We start from the raw sequence: 27797 nt of genomic DNA on the forward strand, positions 1-27797 counted from the left end.
TTAGAGATTTAGTTGTATTCACCTCTTTTACAGCTCTCACCTCTTTCTCAATGATCGTGCGCTCAGCCTCCTCTCCGGCGGTAACTGACTCAGTTGCAGCTTGCTCCGCGGAAAGCGTGAGCTCTGCACGTTCCGCCCGCGTTGGTTGCCTAGTAACGCCTATGCTTGCGTCCACGAGGACGCTTCCTCCAGGTCGGCTTGCCGAAGAGTTCTCCGTATCCAGGACTGCCTCTGCGTCCTCCGTTGGGGCCGCCGGGGGTCCCTTGCTGTTAAAGATCTCAATCACTGAGGGCTTACGAAAGGTGAGATCGCCTTTCTTTCTCTCCGTGGTGAATTTTCCCGCTTGGTTGGGCTGCATGCTGTGACTGCCGCTGCGAGTGTCATCGTTTGAATTCAGTGCCTTGCCTCTATCTTTCTCGGCAGCTCTTTCAGTTTTCTCAATTTTGCGCTGCTGAGCCCTGGAAGCCGTCGAGATCGTAGGTGTAGAGCGTTTGTTGGGTGGGGGCATCTTGGTTTTCGGGATTGTGCCAGTCCTTCCCGGATCCTTCTGGCCTATCTCTTTTGCTGGTCCGGTACTTGCGAGCGCTGTCTGTTTGTCTTTCGCCCGGTTTGCCATTTTAGGAGCAAAAGCCTTTCGGAGCTCCCCAAAGAGCGATTTCAATTGCAGTAGGCTTTTTTTTAAGTGGAGTAAAACACCGCTATTCCCTTCCAGCATCAACCAGCATAGCCTCCGCTGCATGCTTCTTTAGAAGCCGATCAGGATCCTGTTACCTCCATGGGTCAGAGAGGGGTCTGGATGCGACTTGCACCTACAGCGTTACAGCGGCCATCTTGCCTTGACTTGGTGGTTCCGACGCAGGCTCACTAGTAGGAGAACAGGGTCCCCCACAACACAACATAAGAGCTCTCACAAAAAACTGATTTGGGACTACTCCGCTACTTCAAACCTCTACAAGGAGGATGGGCAAGACCCCCAGAATGAGGATGGGAAACTAGACTTAATATTTGCAACTCTAAAACAAATTCAACTGGAAGCTAGAGCAGAGGGTAGAAGAGCCAGGCATGATACTAAAAAAATTCAAGCCTCCATTAGGAGAATAAACAAAAAATACGAGGAAGTGAGTGAAAGAGTTACCGAAGTGGAAGAAAGGACTGGCAGGATTGAGGAGGAAGTGACGGACTGGCAAACTAGCAGAGAAGAGCATTCAAAGTTGATGGAGGATTTGCAATGGAAGGTGGAGGATTTGGAAAATCGCCAGAGGCGAAATAATGCACGTCTTCTTGGAATAGAGGAAGGGGCAGAGGGGCAAGACCCTAGAGGCTTTGTGATGAAGCTATTAAAAGGTGCCCTTCCGGAGACCCCATGGCAATGGGAACAAGAGGTGCAAAGAGCACACAGGTTTCCGCTCACGACAAAGGGGAAAAAAAGAGGGGATGGTTCACTTCCAAGAGCGATGTTAGTGTTCTTCGGGAATTTTCTGGCGAGACAAGAGTTGATGGATAAAGCCAGACCTGACTCTAAAAAGACGGTGGATGGAACAACATTTTTTGCAAGACCGGACTTTTGCCACGTTACAGTGGAAAGGAGGTGGAGACTCAGGCAAATGATTGCGGCATTTCAGAGTCAAGGCGCTGAAGCCTATTTGATGTTCCCGGCAAAACTAAAAGTTATTGTTGGGGGCAGAGTCAGAATGTTCTTCTCAGAGATCAAGGCTGGAGAATATCTAGAAGAATTAAAAGAGATGAAGGGAAAAGGTGGAGCTAGTAGATAGTGTCAAGCAGATATATGAGAACGGGGTGGGGCAGAGGGGTAAAAAGTAAAAAAAGAAAAGAAAAGAAGAGGAAATGAAACTGGGGAGAAAACAGTAATGTTCAGTAAAAAGGGTAATATTGGAAAAACCGTACAAAGACTAGGGAGAATAGGAGAATTTCTGGGATTGTGTTTTCCTTTTTTCGATTGGGTAGGGGAGGAGAGGGGGGCGACGCTACAACGCACAGTGGACACGCATAGGTCAGCACTGACCTATTTGCCTGTCACAGGGGGGGGGGGGGAGCAGCAGGGGAGGGGGGTACAGAAGGGGAGGGTGGTGGGGGGGCACGTTTTTTTGTTGGAGTGAAAATGCAGTACAGATTGGTAAAAGTCATTATGCTCATTATGTCAAGAGGGAAAGTTGGAAGTAATGGGAGTGGAAAGCTGGAAAAAGGAAGGGGGAAAAAAGGAAAAAAACATGTTAGATGGAAACTAAGATAATCACGTTGAATATATGTGGTCTAAATAACAGAGAAAAAAGACAAAAACTGGGGGCACTATTGCGATACTGGAAAATTGACATTGTATGTCTGCAAGAAACGCATATAGCCGTTAATGAGATATATTTGTTGGAGCAAATGGGGTATGATGTTCTAGCCTATACAGGCCAGCTAGAAAGGTGCAGGGGGGTTGCAGTGTTGGCAAGGAAAGGCTGCACAATAGTCAAAAGGAAAAAAGAGGACAGTGAAGGGAGGTGGGTGATGATGGAATTGGAAACAAATGAATTTCAATTTACAATTGTCTCAGTGTACGGCTCAAATGATGATGATCCGGATGTTTTTGAATTTGTGGACAGAGAACTAGCACTATGGTCAGAGCCTGTGATATGCTGTGGAGATTTTAACATTAATGGCTTAAATGGTTTGTTTGAGAAGCATGGGGGGAGCTACACGGGAAGGAAGAAAAAGGTATATAGATCAGTACAAAACCTTGCTAGACACAACGCATTAAGTGATATGTGGGCCGAAAAAAATCCAATGGGTTCAGGTAGCACATTTTACTCCGCACCACATAAGTCAATAGCTAGATTGGATTATTTTCTTATATCTAGCTCTCTTGTTGGTATTTCCAGTATAGATCGTTTCCCCAGGATAGTGTCAGATCACAACCCCCTGGTTTTAAGTATAAAAACCGCTCAAGTCAAAGAGAGAATGAATTCTACCTGGACGTTTGAAAGAGGATTGCTAAAGGAGGAGGAGTACATCATAAGCATGAAAGCATGGATAATGAATTTCTAGGACATCAATAGATACTCTACATCGGCAGATGTAGTATGGGATAGCTTCAAGGCAGGTATAAGGGGGGAGACACTAAGCTACACAATTGCAAGAAATAGAAGGGAGAAGGAGAAAACAGAAGAAGAGATTAGAAGCCTAGCAACAATAGAAGAGGCGTTGGTAGATGCAATTAGTAAGAGGGAACCTTTTGAATCGATATTACTCGAATTGGAAACTCAAAAAGCAGAAACAGGGGTCTCGTTAGCGCAGAAGCTAGCTAGGAAGTACTTAGCAAAAAAAGAGGTGTGCTATGAATTCAATGAAAGAGTCGGACACCTCCTGGCAATAAGAACAAGACAAACGCTGGCAGCAGGGGTGATAAAAGAGGTCAGGGATAGCACTGGGGTAATCGTGAATAAGGTTGAGGAGGTACAGGAGGTATTCAGGAGGTACTATGAGGTCTTATACGAGAAAGACGTAAATACGAGGGAGCTTGAGGAAGAAAGTATGGCCTATCTAACTCCAAGACCACAGACAGAATTTAGTATTGAGGAGAGGGACAAATTAGATGAGGTGTTAACTTTTCAAGAGATTGGGGATGCAGTTTCTGATCTTCCAGCAGGCAAAGCAGCAGGACAGGATCAGATACCTGTTGAGTTTTATAAAACTTTTTGGGACGTCATAGGCATAGATATGTGGGCAATATGTTGTTTGGCACAGGGTGGTAGGATTGTCCCAAAGTCATGGTCGGGTGCAGACATCATTGTGATATTAAAAAAGGACAAACCACCAACAGAACCAGGGTCATACAGACCAATCACTCTACTCAATGCCGATGTGAAGATATACGCTAAGGCCCTTGCTAATAGACTGAGTAAGATCATTGAGAAAGTGGTGTCCCCGGAACAACATGGGTTCATACCTGGTAAAGGGACTACCCAACACACCAGGCAAATGATCACTGTCCTGGATGCAGCAGAGGCCTTGGGAGACCCTGTCGCAGCAATCTTTTTAGATGCCGAGAAGGCCTTTGACAGGGTCTCCTGGGCTTACCTATGGAAAACGATGGAGTGGGCAGGAATAGGTAAAGGATTTATGGCTGCTATCCAGGCTTTATACAGACAACCTACAGCTAGGATAAGAATAAACAAATCCTTTTCAAAAACTGTACAGATTGGGAGGGGGACAAGGCAGGGGTGCCCAGCTTCTCCGTTGTTGTTTGCCATCTATTTGGACCCCTATCTGAGAAGGTTAGCAGCAAATTGTAGGATCAGACCGGTCACATTGCATGGGAAAGACTATAAATTATTTGCCTATGCAGATGATGTAGCGATTGTCACTCCAGAGCCAGCACAAGCACTGACCGAAATTGAAGACGAAGCAAGGAAATTTGGTATATTCTCAGGATACCTAATAAATAGAGGGAAAACACAGATAGTGCAGAATAATTATTCCACCTTTAGTGATATTAGAGTAGTTCAGGAAGCAACATACTTGGGTGTTAAGGTGACGGCCGATTTAGGGAAACTGGTGGAAATAAACATGGGGCCATTATTAGGGAAAGTCAGGAAAAACTTGGAGAGGGTCAATAATTTACATTTGACTTTAATGGGGCGTATTAATTTTATCAAAATGGTCACATTCCCCAAATTCCTATATCTCTTTAGGGCGATCCCTTTATTGTTTGATGGGATATGGTTTAATAAAATAGAAGCTACACTGAACGGGTTAATATGGGCACAAGGAAAGACACGAAGAGCATACAGATTTTTGACACTACCACGGGAAAAGGGAGGCTGGGGGGCACCAGATTTCAGATTTTATTATTGGGCTGCAGTACTGCAGTACTCTAAAGCGTTATTAGGTGGTGGTTCTTCTCAAGAGGAAGGGATATGTATAGAGAATGTTTATAAAGCGTTACTAGGGGAAAGGGCTGAGAATGCCCTGGTTAATACAGTAGAGTTTACCTATTTCAAACATACTAGATTTAAGACCTTGGAGGCAGTATATAAAATTTGGAAGGTTATTATGAAGAGAGTAGGGTTAGGCAGATTTAATAGATACCTGAGGCTATACCTAAATGCCGATTTGCCAACAGAAATTTTTTGGGATAACACAATGAAAGCGTGGAATGATAAAGGGGTTAAGAAACTAGGAGATTTGATGGATGGGGAAGGGGGCTTTTGTTATTCCAAGATATTCAACATAGATTTGAAATACCCGGAAATAACTTCTTTAAATATCTACAAATAAAAAGTTACTTTCACCTAAAACAGGGGGGGCCAGTAGGTATGTCAAGTTGCAGGATTATGGAATATTTAGGGAGCGGCTTAAGGGGCTCAATCAGACAATTGTATATAGAATTACAGGAGTATAAAACCGATGACAGGGAGAAATTTAGTAAGAAATGGGTTGAGCAAGTTGGGGCTCACCCGGAAGATTTGCAAGCCTCCTTAGACTATGGAAGAACCATACTTTGTTCTGCTACACTGCAAACACAACACTATAAGACTATCTTTTCGCTGTACCATACACCAGCTAGAATAGCACAATGGGGGGGTAACACTGGTATAACTTGTCCACGCTGCGACTCATCAAATGCTAATATTACGCACATGTTCTGTCAGTGCCCTCAATTATGCACACTAAAAATTGCAATAGAGGAGTTTCTTGAGAAATCTTTAAGATTAAAGGTGAAACTCACAGACGAGCTGATAATATTAGGAATTAGTATAGGAGATAACAACAACTATCCCGAATTTGTATTTTTGGCCACAGCAGTTTACAGACTAATTATTGTGAAGGCCTGGAAAGATAAATCTGCACCATTATTTCATAACTGGATGGCAAGGTTATTGCATATATATAATTTGGAGAAAGCCATTTACGATAGGAAAGGCAAAAGGGCAAGAATATTGGGGGGGAAGATATGGCGACCTATAGAAGAATGGAAGAATAGCAAGACATGAACTGGTTTTTTTCTTTTTCTTTCAGGATTACGCTAGGTTATGAATTATTTTGTTGTATTTTGGTAAATTCCGTTTTTTACTTTCCTGACTTTGATTGTTTGATAATATATATGACTGTATAATTGTGAGAAAATTCTGTACTGTATTTATTGTAATGTAATTTACGGAAAAAATGGGAGAAAATAAAAAATATATTTAAAAAAAAAAAAAAAAAGGAATGTAAAGTTTGGAAAAAGGTAGTATGAGACACAGTGTCGAAAGCAGCACTCAAGTCAAGCAGTATGAGTGCCATTGTTTCTTCCATGTCCAAACGTTTGCGAACCACATGGATCAGATGGCTCCATCAGGGCTGGTGTTAGAGGAGGGCATCAACACTTACCTGAAACATCCAGTAGTCTACAACTTTCTGATAGAGACTTCCAGCTGCAGATTCTACACCTTTTTAATATTAGCCAGGCTTTACACTTTTTCCAGAAACTTTTCAGCAGTACCTCTGTGCCCTGGAAGGTGCCATCTTGCGGCTTCACACTGATGCCATTCTGCTCCGAAAATGATGTGCGAGCTTATACAGTTACCACTCCAACGTGCTGACATATACACTTTCTTTCTGCACAATCAGACTTGGATCCAGAGCTCCCTTAATTGTCTCTTTGAGACTTGTACCTCAAATTTTGACCTCTCTGGGTTTTCAGTGTTTCCATATCTTGCTGAAGTCTCAAGAGGAGTTTATTTGCCCCTTCCCCATCCCAGACAGTACTGAGAGAAATTCTAGTAGGTTTGCTTTTTGAGCAACATTTGGGGCATAAACTATAGCTAAAAAAAGCAGGTGGCCTTGAAGTGTCCTAGTCAAAATAAGGTATCAGCCTTTCTTGCCAACCCTGGTCTCTAAAACTACAAAGGGAAAGTTGTGTCTGAATAAAATGGATATCCCTCACTGCTTAGTATGGGCAGAGGCAAAAGTGGGATATACCTGAATCTCCCCTGATCCTTTTTCAATAGGTGAGTCACCTGCAGGTATATAACATCTGGCTGCTGATCCCTAAGATCCTTCCAGACCACCTCCCTCTTGTGAGGGGCATTAAGGCCCTTATCATTTACGGTTGTAATATTCATAATTTATGGCAGGTTGAGGGAGACAGGGTAAGCATATGTGTGAATACTTAGGTAGTGAAAGTATCGTCTCATACCCTGTGTTGAACAAAAATAACTTTAACCCAACAAAACGGGTATATATCAAAATAAGTCCCCTAAATAGGCCACCTGGCCACAGTTGGCCCCGTCATGGGTCTTAATTCCCTAGCCATCAAACATAGGATTGCAAGTTGAGAGAGGTGGGCCATTAGCCCAAAAACTGGCAATGAAGTTGGTATCACCGGCCGATAGCCCAGAGGCGATCTGGATAGAGTTGTCCTGGATCCTCCGAACCCTGCCGGGTGGCAGTGCAGCTCCCCAGGCGTCTCCATCCACATGCATCCTCTTTCTTCGGTATAATCCAAATTATCACCTTTTGCTGTGAAATGGCTGTCAGGTTCTCAGGCTGTGTGATTCGCAACAAGCGTAGGACTTGGGATTTCTCCTAAACTTGATGTTATTTGCCTGCTGATCCAAAAGAAATCCAGAAGAGGTATCTTCAGCGATACTTTGCACGGTCTTCTTGCAGCTGCTCAGTGATTCCCTGAACTCTGCTTTTCACTGTAGGGTAGCCTGCGAAACTTATAATACATCCTGTGCTACATCCTGATAGATGTAGCATGTACGTTCTTGGAATCCGACTTCACCAAGCTCCCGGGCTGGCAGTCAATGCAGTCTCTGCAAGAAGGGAAGGGAGGGGGTATGGGCAGGAGCATTGGAGACCAGTCGGGCAGCAGTGTTTTGGACCACTTGCACCTTGTTCAGAGCTGCTTCACTGGCTGAGATCGGCAACGCATTGCACAATTACTCTTGTGGGACTGCTGAGAGCCTTGATGCAGGGCGATGTCCCTCAGGGCCTTTGAAGGGATTCTAAAGCTGCAGGCGGACCCGCTTGGGGGGTAAAAAGGTTTGCTGCTCTGCTGCCTGTGGCCATGCAGAGGGCTGGATTGACTCATCCTGTACCACTAGATGGTTAGATGTTTAGATGTTTAGTGCCCAGTCATCCAGGAGAGATCCAGGGTGTCTTCTTGTTTTCCCCATGCAGCTGCAGGGTTGTGTAGGTGTTGCTGCAATGGAGGTCCAAGGCCAGCATTCTGCAACGTCAGAGCTCACTTCATCTACCCGGCAATATGACTGGTGCTTCTCAAGCTCGCAGCCTTTGCACGTGCTACCAGTTGTAGCGGATTACTTAACAGTACTGGACCCAGCTCCTTCCTGGCCTGACCCGGGTTCTAGGAGCGTTCCACGTCTGACAAAGATCTGGGGCCTAAGTTTGTGTCTGCCAGCTAAATTCCCAATCAAAACAGGGTACCTGGCATCTGTTTGGGGTAGCAACATCTTCAAGGAATCGAGGCAAATTGTAAAAAAGAAAGTAGAGCACAGGAAGGGATAGAAGATGCAATGCGTCCAGCTAATATGCCATTTTGGCCCCACTCCTCCACCAAGGAGTTAGTTTTTAACTTACCTTCAGATTTCTGTGCTGCTCCTCAGTTGCTGGGTAGTCCATGGACCCTTGAAGCAGGTACACTGTTCTTTACTATCTCAAGTACTTGAGCAATAAACTGAAAGCATGTTCATGTGCTGCATACACCAGCTTATTGCATTACGCAGACTCAAGCTTTCATCATATTGATTTTTCCCATCACCCGTTACCAACTCGCCCCAGCGTTGGTTGGGATAAGTGAGGCTCCTGTCCCCCATCCCATTCTGTGATGAGATGGAAGAGGTAAATATGACAGCTTGTGGGACATAAAGGACCCCAATCACAAAGGTAAACCTAGATCTGTAGTTTAATTTTAAACTTGAAGTCCAAGTTTAGGGCGGCTGAGGTTCTTGAGCTCCATCTAACTAATGTTCTGACTGAGGTCCTACACCCTGGACAGACTTCTGCTGAGCCTCACATCCTACTTGATGAAGCCTTGATGGACACTTTATTAGTGGTCAGGGCCAAACCTTGCTCTGGGGCCCCTGTCAGCTGACAAGTTGCCATGCATGATCATCCTGCTCCTGGTGACCCTGCTTTTCACTCGCAGCATCCTTCACCAGACAGGTTTGTTGTTCAGGTCTTCACAACTCGGTATAATCGAAAAACGTTTCCGTCCTGTCCTCTTGATGGGGAATCTAAACATGGAAACATTTGGCAAGAGGGTCTTTTCTTCAACCTTTCTAGCCCTCTGTTCTGTCAATGCCAGCTGCGTGTTGGGCTATTACTACCATGCCCTTTGGGATTTGGTGGCTCAAGTCCTCCTCGGTGTTTCTGATTACTTTTTCCCTGTCTTGGCCCAAGATGTTCAAGGTGGTCGTGATGGGGTCAAGTCCACAGTATGCTGTGGTTTGGACACCACCGATTCCATTGAGTGAGCTTTCGGCACCAGTGTTGCCATTTGCTATCATGCGTGGCTGCGATCCAATCAGTTCCGTAGCAAAACACTTCACAACAGATTGGCAGTAGAGGGAAAATTGCGCAAAATAGTACATACGTTTTTTTCTGTATTTCAGACTAACATATGCTCTAAGGTGAGAATACAATCACTACCAACGGTTGTAATAAAGGATAGACAAAGGTCTAACCTAAAGCGCAAACATAATTTCCAACCGGAGCAATGCTAGTGAACATGAGTGTCCATATCAATAACACCCTTTTTTCCAATTTGTAAAGTTTTCGTTTCTTCTTTATTATTAAGTTCATGTATTCTCCAAAATAGACCAGTGGGCTTTCTCTATTGCTGAAGAATCCCTTAAAATTTGTACGCTGTGGTTGGACTGAACTATGGAATGATAGGCTTTTCTTCTGGCACATTTAAGGGTTATCTTGTGGCCCTTTCAGCCATCTTACAGTCGCCAGATCAGCCCATACGCTTTAAGTCACTGGTCTGTGATTTTTGAATGGGCAACAACATATATTCCTCCGGTCTTCTTTTGTGATGCTCCTATGGGACCTTAACCTGGCTCTGCCTTATCTGATGTGCGCTCTGTTTGAGCCCCTTGACACCTGTCCCATACAGCTCTGTACCATAAAGGCTGTGTTCCTTGCCGCCATCACCTCAGCATGGGAGTTACTGAGATTTAGGCTCTCTGTGTTAATCCACTTTATACTACAGTTTTCCCTGACAAACTGGTTCTGCTGACTCAGTCATCTTTTCTGCCGAAAGTTGAGATGCTGTTCCATGTTGGTCAAACCAATTAACCTGCCGGGGTTCAATATGCTCCATCTTACCCCTCTAAGAAGGAGAAGAAATTCCATCACTTGACCCCATCAGTTCACTGAGCTTATACATTGATCAGATGTAAGAACACTGGGTGGTCGCTCAACTCTTTGACTTGTGCGCTGGAGCAAAAAAAGGCAAGACAGTGCAGAAGAAAACAATCTCCAGCTGGATTCTGCTCTTCATAAAGATCTTCTATACTCTGGCTGAAAGCAGCTTCTAGAAGGACTGTACGCTCATTCTACCTGGGCCAAAACTGCTACCACTGTGCTAGCATGCAGAGTCCCTGCCCTAGGCATCTGCCAGAGAGCTATGTGGGGGTCTCTCCAAATGTTAAAAAAACGTTATTGTCTGGACAGTCAGGTTCACTGAGGGGGCAGTTTTGCCCACTCAGTCCAGCAGGACTTTTAAGTTTGAGTCCTCTCACAGACCCACCTCCAAATAGGTACTGCTCTGGTATCTATTCAAAAAGTGAGGAATCTGTGGCTAGAAGCCTCTGTCAGTAGAACTAGTTGCATGCATTTGGTAATGCTCTTTATAGCGGAGACTCTATGTAGCCGAGGATTCCTTACAGACACTACCATCATCCCGGTTCTGTGATTGGACTCTATTCATTAATGCCAAGTCTAGGAATCTACACACAGTCTATGGATTTGCTTTTCGGATTCTGCATCTGGGGGTGCAGATAGTCTCCAAAGCAACTGACATCAGCGTGCATGAGTGTCACCTATATAGGCCTGCATGTCATTTCCAGAACAGAAATGCATCTGTGTGAGAATGCAATGTGCCATCTTCCAGCATGCAGAAGTACTGCTAAAAAGTTTCCAGATTCAGTCTGACGCCTGTGGAATATTCAAAATGTGAGGAATCTGAGCTAAATATAGTCTCTACCAAAAAGAGCAATAACGAAGGTCAGTAAATTGTTCATCGGCACAACTCTTCAGTATTACAAGCTGGAACAGAAAAGCTTCCTTAACTACTCAAGGAAGAAAGCCTAGCAAGTGTGTCTGGCATGGCATAGAACATGAATTACCTCAGACTCTTGAAGTATAAGATATCACAGTAATGCTTCTGAGAGCATATTTTGTGCTTGGCTAATACTAGGTTAAATTTATGTATAATTGTAATAGCCCTGATTTCTGATTAATACTTCTACCTGCAGATTCCTTACCTGTAGAACAATCCCAGCCGTCCTATTGAGTCCAGAATACAGAAGTTGTTTTCAAATAGATGGGGAGATAAAGGAAAAAGCTCTCCCACCAAATCTGGAAGTGCGAAGGCGGGAAACGGTCAGAAGTGCCTTTTCACTTGATCTCAGCATTCGTGCAGGATAATCATACCACATTTTGTCCTTTAAATAAGAGGGGGGTCCTCCCATCAAAGCTTTGTTGGTGAGGCGGCAGATCTTGAAAACAATAAGCTTCTGGATCGGAAGCCAGTGTAAAGCCGTCAGTGTGGCGTCAAGCTGACAGCCTGCTGGGAGATTATAGACCAGATTTTCATCCGTGTTTTGCCCCACCTGGAGTTTGGCCAAGAGGGTATCCTCAGCGGCCATGAGCAGAGGATTGCAGTAGTCAAGGCAGCTAATGACTAGGGCCTGAACTGGAGTATTCCTTGCAGAGGATGGTAACCAAGAGAAGACTTTCCTCAGTAGCCACATGGTTGCAAAGTAGGCCCCACAGATTGCAGAGATATTTCGATGAGGTGCTGGGGGGAAGGGAGAAGCCCCAAGTTCCAAAGGCCACCAGCCAGGGGACCAGAGGTCTTTGTTCTTTCCAAACAACACAACTCCTGTTTTTTACTGTTGAGTTGAAAATAATTTGCAGTCATCTGATTCTTCTCATGCAGCCCATGCATTAGGGTTTTACCCCCTCAGAATCCTGACAAAACGAGATGATCAGCTGGGTGTCATCTGCAAATGATATTACATCCAAGCCACAAGATTTAACAATCTAGACAAGGGGGCTACATAGAAGGGCAGATGTTCAACATGGACCCCCATGCTGTTCTTGGTGCCAGGGGTCCAAACACAACTTTTGAGCCTGGCGCTTCCTATCAAAGCATGCACCCCATAGCCATAAAAGAGCAGGAGGCAGAATTCTTTATGGCCTGGTCTAGGAAGTTCCTGATTGGCCTAAAATCGGGAACCAATTAAGCTGTAGTTAATGTATTTAAACCGACCCTTCAGTGGTCTCCAGTAACCGGACTGAAACCAGAGAAGCAGGCAGTTCTCTTCGGCTGAATAGGTAAGCGTTACATGCATCGTAGGAATCCCTTATAAATTTGTTAAACGCTAATTCCTCAACCACCAAAAGCAACTTTACAACCATATGCCGCCCTTTAGGGAAACAAAAAATTTTTTCCCGCCGGCAGGACAAGACGAAAGCGCCCCTGGTTTCCACTTCTTTTAAACAGAAAAAGACCCTTCAGTGGACCCTTCAGTGGTCTCCAGTAACTGGACTGAAACCAGAGAAGCAGGCAGTTCTCTTCAGCCGAATAGGTAAGCGGTACATGCATCGTAGGAATCGCTTATAAATTTGTTAAACGCTAATTCCTCAACCACCAAAAGCAACTTTACAACCTTATGCCGCCCTTTTGGGAAACAATTGTTTTCGCCGGGAGGACAAGACGAAAGCGCCCCTGGTTTCCACTTCTTTTAAACAGAAAAAGACGCTCTTTAACGAGCAGTATTGCCAAGCGCATCACGTTTATCTGCAGGTAGGATAAAACGCATTATAAATTTGCGAAAAACAATATAGTTTAAAGCCACATTCTAACTGCTTCTATAATTGTATTTACCAGGATTTTTAAACCGATAAACTGAAGTCAGTCACATAAAAGTGTGAAGGAAAACTGATGTCAACCCACTTATCCTTAAGCGCACATTTCCACAACTGAACGTACAGGGAGTTTATCCAAACAAGAATTTAAAGTATTTAGACAAATTACCAGTTTAATTGAACTACATGAAACTAACTCATCTGAATTAGAACAAGTAGGTCTTTTTAAACCTCCAGGTAAGGATCCAATTAACAGGGACCCGTATTTAACAAAAGCTTAGAGCATTTATATACCAGACCGCTTCTAGTGCTGAATTTCATTATTTATAGTACTTTGTTTTAAGAAAATCGCCGATAATTGTTACAATATATTGTCTCTATGCCAAATGCCTATTGTACAATGCCATATGTTTTGTAACGATCTTTCTGAGACCGATGCCAACAGTACCATTGTATGTGCTAAACAAGATCTTGGATAAATTACAGAATGGTTGTTTTTCTAAAAAATGTCACTCTATACTGTTAGTGATACAATGTTGAAGGACATTAGGTGGATTGTCCCCGTAAAATGTTTTTCATCGACAATTTTCTGTAGCAGCCATGTTGTACCATCATGATAGAGTTTCTAAATTATATTGGGTACACTCTGACTAAAGGTGAATATTGTTATAAACTTAAAATGCATAGTTAAGAAAAAGGGTTTTGACATTGTATAATACTTGCGAATTTCTGTTTTAACTTAAAATATAATGTTACATCAATTTTAATTCCTCTGTATATTCACTCTTTAGGGTGATCGTTCTTGACCCCAGATACACGACAGACAAAAGATAGAGTCTTGATAAAGGTGGTCCAAAACTATTTCAACCACCGAAACGTGTCGACGCACTTTCAAGTACAATTCCTAGACTCGGATACCTGTGTTGATACAATATAAAAACTGTGCACAGCACATGGGTATCACATTGAGTTTTAATGTGCACCTAGTACTGTAACAATTGGATGTCGTACTGTTGTCTGTTCCCCCTTTCTGGTATCAATATTGCTGGTCGATTTTGATCTCCATGTATGTCAAAAAAAGTTTTAACAATTTTTCATACAATTTATTTGTTTTTATTTGTGTACAGTGGCGCTTTTGCCCACTTGTGTTTCTTAATATATTTTGTAATATTAATAAATTGTGTACAATTTTCTTAACTTTATTGTCCTAATTGATTTGTTAATGAAGTTGTTTTATTGAATATCTCATTCAAGGGAACTTCTTCTCAGTACTGGTCTAAGAATGGCCAATGATCACAAATGCTCGAGGCATTGCTCTGGTCCGCATCTTCATCCTCAAAGGGCCAAAAAAAGAAGCATAAAAAGGGTAAGAAGTTATTCAAAGGAAAGTCGCCTAGCTGCTCTACATTTTCCGCAGGACACTTGCCCTTGGAGCCGGAGTTAGTTGATTTGTCCCGTTGATACCCTCTCCTAATGTCCTGCTCTGGTGATTCCAGTAGATCCAACCCTAGATCGGCCTTCTCAGATTCCTCAGCACCAGGGCCTTCATCGTCTGAGCTTCGGGCATCCATTCCTGAATTTCCATGGCAGGTTCAGGTCTGGGAGCTTTCACTAATGCTATGTACTCGATCTTCTCGAGGGCTTCGTTGCCAACTGGCATCCTTGAGGACCGTCGGCTCCATACAGACTTTAAATATATGCACCTCTGGCTCCACTGCCTCTCAGCACCTCAATACGAGATCCAATGCCGAGACCACATTGCTTCGACCCAGTCTCTCCGGTATTTGATGTTGAAGCCCTCAATGCTGTAGACTGCACTGCTGCCAGTGTCATCATCACCACCTTCAGCCCGGATACAGCATCACCAATGCTGCAGCCTGATGTCTCTCGGCAGAATAGATCCCAAAGGGATGCTCCTGAAAGAAGTGCAACATAGAAATCTTCTACATCATATCTTTGGTATAGATTTAGAGCCTCTATATATGTACACTTATGGGGAAACTGGAGATCAGGCTCAGGACTTTCAAGGTGTATCTTCTAATACTTGACTCTCCAGAGGTAGCAATGGACTTCCTCACTAGTCCATGAAAGCCTGAAGTTGTCTGTCTTCACAAGGTCATTGTTAGACCTGTCATCCTTGGTGTGGTGTTTCCCCAACATTTTTGCCTTCACCCCTCCTGTTTCCTGAATTTTATCTTTGTTTGTATTAGGACTCTGTGCACATTTCGTCTGCTAACCAATCATTTCCTAACAGAGTGACTCCAAGGGCTAGGTGACTGTCCTTTTGTGTGAGATAACAGGGCATAAGAAGCTCCAGAGATGCTGAACCCTGCATCTGGCCTCTGCTGGAGTGAGTCTTAACCTCCCAAGTGGCTCCCCCAATGTCCTAGACCATTTAAAGAGGTGTTAGAGGTACTGCTCTTTGCCTAACCCTAAAAGTTTGGACTTACCAAAAAGTCCCAGAATAACCGACAGAAGCCCTGGACCTATTTCCCAAAGGTGCATCACCAGTCACCTGACTTTGCAATAACTCTCCTTGAGTGTTTTTCCGCAGCACTAAATCCTGTTCAGTTGGACTTTCGAGTGACGCTATCCGGGCTTGTAAAGCCCTCTTTGACTACAGCTTGCAGCTTCGTCCCACTGAAGGTTTCCAACTTCCAAACAGTTGCATAAGTACGAAGGTAAAATATCTTCACCAGGCACGATAACAACAGTAAAACAAACTCCTCACTTTCCCCGCTCTGAGATTTTTCATTCTGTTGTTGATGGCTTCAGCGATGCCTCATCCAGTGTTCTCAGGTGATGACTCCTTCTCCTTGGACACAGCCTGCTGCCTTGTCCTGCTGGAGTATACCTTCTCCGGGACGTGTATTCAAAATTTCTTCTAAGTCTGAAGTTAAGCCAATACATGTCCCAGTCCACTTCATGTATCTGACCTGCGCTCCATTGCAGTTGGCCGTAACTTTTTACTATGCCCCAGTCTTACTCGACCAGATACCCGCTTCGGTGCTAATGGGGCGTGGATCCACCCTGCAACATTCCTGAAGGTGAAGGCAGTGGTGGAGGCCTATCTCAGGATATTGGGCATCCCAATACTCCTGTATCAGGATGACTGACTGATCAAAGCTAATTCACCCAAGCTGGTGTCTGCATTCAACAGCATCCTTGCGGTTCTACCTGAGCTTTTCAATCAACAAATCCAAATCTCACCCGTGGCCCTCCCAACAACTCCAGTTCATGGGGTCGGAACTGGATATAACTTTTCTCCCCTTCTTTCCCCAAACATAAATGGTCAATGGCATTCAGGAAATGGTTCCATCTTTCCAGCACAGCGCAAAAGTCTTGAGAGTGCTAAGATTTCTAGGTCTGCTAGATTCCTGCATTCTCCTAGTCATGCATGAAAGTTTGCACATGAGGGACCTGCAGTTGTGCCCATGCAACCTTTGCTACAGTCCCTAGGAGACCTGTCGGACTCAATCATGCGGTGAAAGTGGTTTAGTTGTTTAGTCGAAGAATGAAGTAAACCTGAGTCGTGGGATGGCCTTCACTCCTCAGGCCTACGGCAGTGACGGATGCCTCAAACCTAAGGTGGAAATCTATATGGATATCAGAGTCTCTAGAAGACCAGGTCCTTCACATTAATATGTTGGAACTATGAGTGATTCGGCTGGTGCTTAAGGCCTTCCTCCCCTCCATCTGAGGTCCAGATCTTGACGGACAACACAACAGTGATGTGGTATATCAACAAGCAAGGGGAGTAAGGTCTCAATTCCTTTCCCTGGAAGCTTTGCGACTGTGGTCTTGGGCTCACCGCCAAGAAATCTGTCTCACTGCCAATCACCTAGCAGAGTATCGGAATGCCAGAGCTGACAGGCATTGTCTTGCTCATCAGGAGTGGCGTCTTCTACCAGGGTCATCCATGATATCTCCACTCATGTGGACTTGTTTGCCTCCTTATAAAATGCTCAGTGCCAGCAGTTCTGCGCCCCTCACACTGAGGGGGCCCCTGAAATCGGATACAGGTAGAGAAAACCAGGAGAAATAAACAGACTACTCAGACAAACTTTCTCTACATGAATTGATTGCATTGCTCTACACGTTGCTGATATAGACACCCAAGAAGCTGGCCTATAGACAAAGGCATGCCACAGTCAAAAATTCCGAACATATCAATGATGAGCCGGTGTTTGGACCGGCCTCCGCCCGAGCGGTTTACTTCCTTGACAGACGGCGGAGCTTTGCTCGATTCCCTTACGAGCATTTCGCTCTTTTACCATCTTTGCCCTTGTCGGCTCCTTTGACCTGGCGCCCGACCTGTCTTCAGTTTCGGCCATATATCCTCATAAACGGGTGGTGCTCTTTTTCATTGACGTTATACGGAGGATTCACGTTTCGACTACATATTCAGTACTTTAGCAGCTCTGTTATGAAGGTTTTTTCGTTTACTTACCTGACTGCCCTGAACATTGTCTTTTATCTGCGGTTGCTATCTGACCTTTACCTCGTTATTTCTTTATAAAACTGGTTGTTTTCCGCCTGGCCAGGAGCTCATGTACATCCCACTTCCACTTCTTCGGATTCACTCCCCCTGAGGAAGGCTTAGACCCACATCAGGTCGAAACCCGAAATGCACGTCGGCGTTGTTACACTTTTATGGACCACATAAAGTTTACGATTAATGCTTCCGGTTGTCATTATAGCTTAATTTGAACTTGAAGGCTGACGATACATATGGTGTCACTCTAAAAAAAGGATTGATGTACCTACAAAAATACTATCATCAATGTCACTGTTTTTCGGTCATTTTTGTCCATTTGTTCATGCTTTGCCTTTGTTGCTTTGAGTATGGCGGACTCCTGACCTTCAGGACATATAAGTATGCGTGGGTATGAGTGAGTGAGTGAGTGTGGTGTGAAATGTGATATGTTTCTCTTTTCTATTGGCTATTTAATATACTAATATGTGAACTGACTATTAATACATTTTGATATGTTCTGAATTTTTGACTGTGGCATGCCTTTGTCTATAGGCCAGCTTCTTGGGTGTCTGTATATCAGCAACATGTAACACAATTTCATCAATTCAGGTAGAGAACTTTTGTTTGAGTAGTCAGCAGTTTTGCGACCACCAGTATCCATCGAGATTAACCGTGGGGCATGCATTTTAGTTGAGGTGGAAAGTTCTGCTTCAGTACGCATTTCCCTCTATACCCATGGTTCCTCAGTTTCGGAGGAAGATTCAACAAGACAGGGCCCAAGGCATTCTTATCATCCGAATAGGCCAAGGAGTGTGGGGTATGCAGAACTTCTAAGCTTTTTCATGTGTCCCCTGCTGCATCCACCATTCAGGCCGGACCTTCTCTCCCAGTGGAGGGGAATGATTCTTCACCCAAGTCTCCATGGTCTCAACCTTCATTCTTGAGATTGAGTTCTATTCAGCTGCCAGCGGTGGCAGTAGACGCCATTTTGTCACCCCCTGCACCAAATCTGATCAAACGGAGAGATGGAGCAACTATGTTGCATGATGTGGGGACAATAATGTGGACCCCTGGCTAGCCAATCAGTCTCAGGTCCTGCAATATGCAGTTTCTCTTTCTCAGATGGGTGTGGAATAGACACTGTCCAGGGGTATTTAGCTGCCTTGTCTTCTTTCACTGTCTGCCCGTCCAGCCAGCCATTTTCAAGCCCCCCCATTGTTTTTTAGACAACTTTTATTGCATGCTGTCAAAAATACAGTGAAACAAGTCCAACCACACCCAACATGCGATATGCTATATCCCCTGCATTATCATTGAATAGTGGTGGGGGTAGTGGGGCATCAGATTGCCGGCTCATATATAGATCCAATGGGGATGACAGCTGGCCTGAGCGAGGGTAGGAGTATTGGGGTGGGTAAGGGGGATTCTCCAACCGGGGATAACCAGCAGCCAGATAGTGGGAAGGAGGACCATAGGCTGGGGAGGACAGGGTAAAGGGTGAGGTGTGGGGGTGGACAGCAGGAGCAAGGGGCCGCATGCCCAATTGGGTGGAAGAATAAATGGGAGGGCACCCAGTGGGCTGCTGTTGGAAGTAAGGAAACCCTAAAATAGGCTCCTTCTAGTGTCCCTCTATTGTAAAGGGTCTACGGGTCCTGGGGGTGGGGATGGGTCATGGTTGGCAGCTAGTGAAGATGGGTCAGCAAGGCCCGAGGGGTCTCAGTCAGGATTGTAGATTTTCCCAGATGTGGGTAATTTGTCGGCATTGGAGGCCCCTCACCTCCTCTTGGCTTAGGGCCATCCTCTCCCCTCACCCATCTAATGAGGGTGTGCTCTAGGTCTAAATAGAAGAAGAAAATGGGAGGTTCCACCTCACTGTGATGCATCATTTGTTCAATATGAGGGCCATACCTAGGAAGCAGGTCACTGTCTTGGGGCCCTTGGAGGCGTTTGTGGATTCCCAGGCTTCTCACAAGTTAGACTACCCCAATCCTGTGACAACTCTGAGGAGATGGATCATGCCATCCAAGAATGGACAGATGCCACCAGCCGCTGGAGAAGAGATGTCAGGAATAGTGGAGCATTGTGGTCCTTGAAGTGGAGGATTTTCTCATCTATCAGGTGAGGAGGTGTGCCCGCCGGGGGGCCAGAGCCAGCACCCAATGTGCCTGATGGAAAAGATTGGAGTGAGATGCTCAGGGTCCATCATTTCTTCTAACCAGACCTCCCTAAAGTCCACCATATTGGGGCGCTCTTTGATCAACAGAAGACCCACCCCCTTACATTACTTCACCCAGCTAACCATACTGTGTACTCTGCACACTCTATGAGGAAACAAACCTGTTCCTTGATGTTGTGAAGCTGCTTTTGGAGTGTAAGGCTGTAATTCTGCAATCGCTTTCTTTTCGTGCATGACCCTTTCGGTGAGTTTGAGCTGATCAGCACATAGAAGATTACTATCCTGAGACACAGGCACCCACTTGGCCTCCAAACGATTGCTGGAGGCTTCAATTGCCTGGTAGAGAGTGTCCAATACATCCAGGCAGGCCCTGGGGTGGGGACCGACCAGCCGCATTTGGTCGTTGTTATTTAGTGCATCCTATAGTGTCTAAATTTCTGGAGGTGGTGTAGTGTTGAGTCACTGGAGGACTAGGCTCGTTTTCCTTTGCCACCCAACCCACTGGCTAAGGGGGCAGGCAGCATGAGCAGCCCGGTCAGTTCCTCTCCTCAGGGGAGGACCTTAGGCTCTGGCACAGCAGAGGCCCCAAGAGCAGCAGTAATGCATTTAGTTGGTAATGTGTTCCTTCCACCCGTAATATGACGGGCACCGAGGGAGGTCCACAGCAAGGCTTAGCATGTAGAGGGTTGAGGAAGTCTGTGGCCATTGTCAGGTTCCCTTGGATATCCAGAGGGTTAGCACAAGAGGTTCTCCTTCCTGTCAGGCCCCCAACTGTAGACAAGGAGGAACGACAATAGTCCCAGTCTGCCTTCTCGGTGGATGGGGTAGGTGAGGCGTGATCCGGACGGGCGCACAAAGCAAGATCCCATGCTGCAAAAAGCTGATCGGCTGACTCAGAAAGTCCGATGGTGTTCGGCTGGGCCTCCACCACCCATCCCTGACAGGTGCCCCCGGCTGAGGCTGGCTGCTTTCCACTGGGGCGTGGGTCTCCCAGATGGCCTGGGCTCTCTGTTGGAGAGGGGGCTCTACTGCTGTGTCAAGCCTCAGTAGTAGGCATAAAAGGAAAGGGCATGGCCACAAAGTGAGTGGCTGCGCAACAATCCTTACCACTGCCTAGTTCCAAGGTTTCCTCCTCCTGCTTGGCCCCAGAGTCCATCTGTCTCCTCAGCAGGGATGGCAAAGGAAGACATGATTGCAATTTTGGTGAATACACCGAGCTCCTGCACTGCAAAGGGCTGAGGGGCTGAGCCAGAAGGCCCAGAGTGCCACGTCCGGGGACCCTCCCACTCCAGACTAGGCCTCTTTTTGCAGAGCTCCCCCCGAATGACCCTGGCTCCAAAATGGGGGAGTCGGCTGCCACCACTCTAGTCAGCAGTTCCAGACTAGGAGGAGAGACTTCATTGCAGCAGCGCAGCGATGGGCTGTCTGCGCCTATGGTCATCGGGGTGCTGCTGGTGATCGGGCACCCCTGCCTGGAACCATTGTGCCCCAAAGGTGCTTCCTCTCAGGTATCTTGAGTTCTGGGGCTCCTTCCCTGCAACTGTCAGTATCCGAATCGGGAATAGCAGTATAAATGGTGGAATTGACGAGCCGGAAGCTCTCCGTTCATGCCACCGCCATGCTGGCTTGCTAAACCACGCCCCCCTCACTCCACTGTCTTGCGTTTTTTGAAGGGGTTGCGAATATGCACCTTAGAATCCCCTGTATTGTTTTCCAGTGGGACCATAGTTTAGCCCTGACTTTTCTTATTGGGACTCTGTTTAGCCCCTACATAGTAGGCTCTTAAGAATGAAGACTTCAAAACTGTGTTTTTGGGGGCTATCACCTTAGCTAGACGGGTGAGCGAGTTACAAGCTCCCAGTTTCCATTCTCTTTTACCTCTTTTTATCTAGACAAATTGATGTTGCGAACCAGGGCAGCTTTTTTTTGCCAAAAGTGGTGACATCCTTCCACCTGGGTGAGTCCATCAACCTCCCAACCTTCTATCCTTCGCCCCATCCCACGAAGGGGGGAGAAGTGGTTGCATTGGTTTGAATCCTAGGTGGGTGGTTAACTACTATCTTGACTGCATTAAGGATATACAACAGGATGACTAGCTCTTTCTCAGTTACTGCAGTGCTCAGAAGTGAAAATGGTACAGAAAATAAACCTATGTATCAAAATCTGCTACTCTTTGGCCAAGAAAAACCCTCTGGAAGCACTTTGAGGTCATTCAACTACAGCAGATTCATGACCTACCTTTGCCAGGAGAGTTCCCATTGCAGAGATTTGCGGGGCTGTAACATGGGTGTCCTTGCATAGTTTTGTCAAGCACTACTGCCTGGATTCTGAAGTGGCTAGGGATGGGCATTTTGCCAGAGTGGTTCTTAAGGATTTCCTTATCTCACCCCTCCTCCAAGGGCAGGGTATTACTCTATGATCTATTCTACAGGTGATGAATCTGCGGTAGAAGTATCCATCAGAAGAAAAAGTTATTTACCTGTTGTAAGATCTTTCTAGAGGATACTCTATGTACCTCAAGATTCCTCACTGACCTGTCCATCTCTCCATGTCATGGATATGTTAAATGGACAGTTAATAAGATTACACTTGAAGCTTTTGATACTGTGCTCCTACTCTTTGAAGTTCATCCTTGACTTCGAAAGGTGGGAAAAAATGGATGAAAGAAACGTGGTTACGCTGTATGGCTTTGATGATGTCACCAGACACGACTTTCAGAGTCAATACAAAGCTATCACCCCCTTCTGGTGATGTGAGTGGTGTGAAGTTTCTGAATTCATCCTGGTGCCTTTGGAGGAAACCATAGGGAGATGGAGTATCCTCAAAAAAAGATTGTTACTGCAGACAACCTGTAACAATTAAAAGTCCAAAATCCAGTATATAAAAATAGGTTTGATTTATTGTAGCTTAGTTCCAGGTTAAGTTAATAATAAAGAGATAAGTAGATGAAATTGCAACCCCACCAGGAGCAGATAACCTCCTGCTCAGCCTCCAGGTAACTGATAAATCCCTTGAACAGAAACAGGTAGAATCCTGGATCACATCACAGAGACATGACATAGACTAGCAGACACCAACACTAAGAAAGGACAAAGAGGAAGGAAAAGCAGGATGTAACACAACCTTTTCTTCCAGAGCCCATCCCCATTCCTACTAATCATAGACTGTGACAGAAATGTAATTACTGAGATAACACAAAATGATATGGATGCAGAAACTGCAGTTACTGTGGATGTTTGCTTAATAATAATGCATCATATTCCTTACTATAACATAAATGATGCTACTTGGACAGTATTTACGAATCAAAGCCCAATATATGTATATTCTGAAACATTGGTTACAGTGCAGTGTGCAACAGATAGGAAAATCTATGTACCCTGATACCAAATTAAATAATGATGGCACATTAACAGGATAGCAGATGGGCCATTATTATAATAGAGTAGCAGCGCTGGAGGTAGTAGGTAGTATTTGATCTGTTAACACCTTGCGTGAGGCGTGAATTTTCACGCTGCGCTTTTACAGAGTGGGCGGGATCCGGACGGCCGGGGTCCGTCCTTCGCACAAGTCCACTGTGATGCATGACGGCTCCCGGCCGTTTCAAGTATGCTAGGGGTTAAAATGCTGGATTCATGTGCTTGGCAAAGTAGTATGTACGGATCATAGGAAGGAAATATCAGAAGTCCTGCATCCTATGATAAAGGTTAAAAGCTGTATGTAGGACTGCAATGGAATAGCCGTAATCATATAGTGGTGCATTCGCAGAACAATAAAGAGGTGAGTTGATGGAGCTCTGAGTGGCTTTCTGCAGATAAGCGTCAGGGCATACACAACGTATACTTTCAGAGGTGCATACATTTTATCACTAGAATAGTAGGTGTTCTACATGTCAAAAGAGATTTATATTAACAGGCTTGCGTGGTGTATTAATGATAGAATAGTAAACATGCTGTAGTCTAGGATAGTGGACTAACAATGTTGACATACTTTCCCCCAGATTTTCAGTGACGCACCTTTGAGATATCCACCATAGCATTCGCCTTGTCCTGCAGCGTCCTCTGCTTTAACCTTTTGCGTCGGAATCTGAAAAACACAACAGCTATAGGGTCACATGATCTATAGAAGAATGGTCACCACTGAGATAACAATGACTTGTTGGCAAAGAGTCTTTGGGCCTTCTTCTCAAAGGTAAAGAGTTTTAATCTAAGTTTAGACCAAAAGTCTAATTTTACTACTTTTTGGTATTTACAAAGGTAAGCTACAAATAGTATCTTTACAACTGCAGAGTTCCCGCATATTCTGCCGGGGTGAGCAGATTCCACTCCACACTGCATTTGGGATGAATCTCTGCCACGAGTGTGGAAACTCCACCCTGAGTGTGGAAACTCTGTACTCATTCAGATACTACTCGTAACCTACCTTTTTGAATTCTGAAAAGTAGACCTTTGGTCTAAACTTAGACTCAAAGTCTAACATTACCTTTGTGAATCCGGCACTTTACGTTTTACTTACACATTGAATTATAAATATGTATAACTTAGCTATCATCCACTGAAATTCAGAAGATATTCATTAAAGGAAACCTGTTAGACCTGGCATCCTTGTTGTGGTTTCCCCTGACTTTTTGCCCTCTGAGCTCCTGTTTTGCTGACTTCATTGTTGCTGGCTTTAGGATTATGGACCCTTTAACACTGCCTATCAGTGCTAAAGTGCAGGTGCTCTTTCCCTAAAACAAGGTAACATTGGCATATCTCCAATTGGCATATTTAATTTACTTATAAGTCCCTAGTAAAGTGCACTACCTTTGCCCAGGGCTTGTAAATTAAATGCTACTAGTGAGCCTGCAGCACTGATTGGGCCACCCACTTCAGTAGCCCTTTAGACATGTCTCAGGCCTGCTAGTGGAGAACCTATGTGTGCAGTTTAAACCTAAGGGTGGGGTGCAGTGTATTTAAAAGGTTAGACATGTACTTTTAAGTTTTACATGTCCAGGTAGTAAAACGAATCTTACATTAATTTTCACTACTGCAATGCCCCTCTTACCCATGGAATAACATTGGGGTTACCTTATTCCATTTTATACATGTAATTTACCACTGGACAAGATGGACATTTGGGGTTTGGTGTCTCTGGACTCATAATTTAAAGTCAAAACTTATGGTGAAGCCAGATTTAACATTATAAATCTGAAATTGCCAATTTTAGAAAGTTGGCATCTTCTTACTTTAGCTATTCCGTACCTCTGCCTGTCAATGAATACACATCTGGGGTGGGTGACAGTTGGGCTTTGGGTTGATGGGCTTTTGTGAGCTAGAGGGGAAGGAGGAGCTGACACTTGAACCTGAATAGAGCTTTGTCTGTTCCCACACAAAGAGCTGCATACCCCCTGTAATGAGTCTGGAGCCAGGGCAGGAAGGGCAGGGACCTTGTAGACTTCAAAGACCTCTCTTTGAAGTCTCCCACCACTTTAAAGGTCAAACTAGGTATAAGTATTGGCTCCCTGACACCAACAACTCAGTACACTCCTGGCCTGAGGACACTCTGCTAGGAAGAAGAACTGCTGTGCTTCTAAAAGGACCAACACTCTCCTGGATGCTGCTGAATTTGCTGGTCTCCTGCCTTGCTGCCTGCTGCCCCTTGCCTGGTGATGAGATGTACAGGACCTGAATCTCTAGATGCCAACTTTCTAAAATTGGCAATTTCAGATTTATAATGTTAAATCTGGCTTCACCATAAGTTTTGACTTTAAATTTTAGGTCCAGAGACACCAAACTCCAAATTTCCATCTTGTCCAGTGGTAAATACATTACACATTGCCTCTTAAGTTCATTTTGACTGCTATGTGCCAAGCTATCGAAGGGCGCACACAGGTTAATTTAGGGTGTGTATCTGACTAACCCGACTAGATATTTGGTCCCTACTTGCACAGGGTGCATACCTCTACCAACTAGATACCCTATTTCTAACAGAACCTTCAATCATCATGAAAAGTATGGAGAAAAAATTAGGCATGTATTTACTCCCGTAATAAGCAATATATTCTTGCCTTGTGTCTTTTGCAGCAGATGATTGCTTGTTAAGATATGCCCATACTAATGAGTATAGCAGAAGAAGCTTACATTAAGCTTGTGATAGCTACTGAGCTGACGAGCTTGTGTTGATGCACCGTGTCGCGCTCTGCCCATACATAAACGACACAGGAGTCGGAGCTAGACTTTTCACATCCTTCTTTATTCCCTGCCAGGATGTAACTGGCTTACAGACTAGATTAGTGTTCCTGTTCCTGTTTCCGCCTTTCCGCTTCCTGTCTGCCTGCTCTGTCTCTAGGTAGAGTCAGGCGTGACGACATGACATCTCCCCCTCTTGTACAAAGTCCTGCTTCTCCCTACATTTCTTCGACAAGTCGCCTGGGTCTCCTTACTTGACGTCTGGGACGGACCTCTTGTTCTGGCGTTTGGCCATGCCGACTGGAGCTGCTGATAATTCTTGGAGAGTCGTGATGATGAGGGTCGTTGTTGTCACTTTGACTGGCTGAGTCACTCGATACTTGACTTGAGGAGGTTTCTCGGCGGTTTGAGGGAGTGTATCTTTTGAAGTGCGATATGTTTCTTGTTATTTGCTTGTGATCAGCTTTTGCTGTGATCATTGTTCCCTTCCTTTTGTAAACCTGCAGTGGAATGTCCAGGTATCGGCTATCTGCTTTTGTTCGCCGGTCACCTCGTACTATGACCCAGTCTCCTTCTTGGATGTCGACGTCTTTGGCGTGCCGGCGTCGGTCTGCATATGTCTTCATCTTCTGTTTCTTTTCTCTGTCTATTTCAACCAGCGTGTTGTGATCAACGGTGATGGTCCGTGGTTGGGACGTCGTGCTTATCGTGGGTAATCGAGTGCGGGGTGCTCTCCCCAGCATTATTGTGGCTGGGCACTGGTTCGTGGTGTTATGCGGAGTGGTCCGGTAGGCCCTCAGCACCTCATTCAGGGTCTGCTGGATATCTCTGTGTGTTAGTTCCGCTTGCTGGATTGCCTTTTTCAGCGTCATCATGAATCGCTGCACCATGCCATTGGTTTGTGGCCATAGGGGAGTGATTTTCTGGTGTTTAAAGTTGAGGTGTTTTGCAAAGTCTGTGAACTCATGGCCGTTGAACAGGGGTCCATTGTCAGATTTAACTCTTGAAGGAATGCCCCATGCTGCAAAGATTTCATCTAGTATGGGGATGACTGCTGTTGCTCTGGTGGATGGTATCATGTGTGCAAAAGGGAATCTTGAGTACTCATCCATGACAACTATGATGTACTGTCCTGACTGCAGTGGTCCAAAGAAGTCGACTGCGACTTGTTGCCACACTCCGTCTGGAAGTTCGGACATTTGAAGTGGGGCTGGAGGTTCCTCGCGACTAACCAGTTGACAAGTCATGCAGTCTTTTAGGGTTGACTCTACCATCTGGTCGAGAGAAGGGAACCAGACTCGTTCTCTCAAGATCTTCTTCATAGCGTTTATGCCTCTGTGGCCTTCGTGGGCCAGGTTGATGATTCCTTGGCGCAGCTTGTGTGGGACCACAATTCTCCCCCCTCTCAAGAGAAGTCCATTGTCACTGATGGAGAGTTCATCGTGTATGCGTTGAAAAGCTGTGAGATCGCGGAGGTGTGTCTCTGAGCCTTGAGGTGTATTTTTGACATGTCGCCAGAAGTTCGCACGTATGTGGGCCATGACTGCTTGAATGAGTGGGTCCGAGGCGGATGCTTCTTGAATGCCCTCAAGGGGAACTGTAGGAGGGCATGCTGCATCGATGACGAAATGGATATAGTCGTCTGCTAGGGATTGTGCAGTCGTGGCGCTGGATAAGGGGTGCCGAGACATGTAATCACCTGGATTCTCAGCTTTTCCAGGCTTGTGGACGATGGTGTATATGTAGTCTTGGAGACGCAGCCCTCACCACTCAATGCGTGGCGGCATCTTGGCGTTGGGATTTCCAAATATGGTGATCAATGCCTGGTGGTCAGTGACGATGGTGAAGTGGTTGCCATATA

The 27797-nt window shown here is 45.2% G+C and overlaps 1 protein-coding gene across 1 annotated transcript in view; it reads right to left on the reverse strand.

Moving 5' to 3' along the window:
- The window catches only part of KCNN4 (potassium calcium-activated channel subfamily N member 4), a 453327-nt gene that overhangs the window by 54865 nt on the left and 370665 nt on the right, over positions 1-27797 (reverse strand). Inside the window, exon 7 of the mRNA XM_086929858.1 lies at positions 23783-23852. Within this exon, the coding sequence (XP_086785984.1) occupies positions 23783-23852 (70 nt within the window). The remainder of the gene's footprint in view (positions 1-23782; positions 23853-27797) is intronic.

Source organism: Lissotriton vulgaris, chromosome 7 (assembly GCF_964263255.1).
Source record: "Lissotriton vulgaris chromosome 7, aLisVul1.2, whole genome shotgun sequence".
In the NCBI taxonomy this organism is placed as follows: domain Eukaryota; kingdom Metazoa; phylum Chordata; class Amphibia; order Caudata; family Salamandridae; genus Lissotriton; species Lissotriton vulgaris.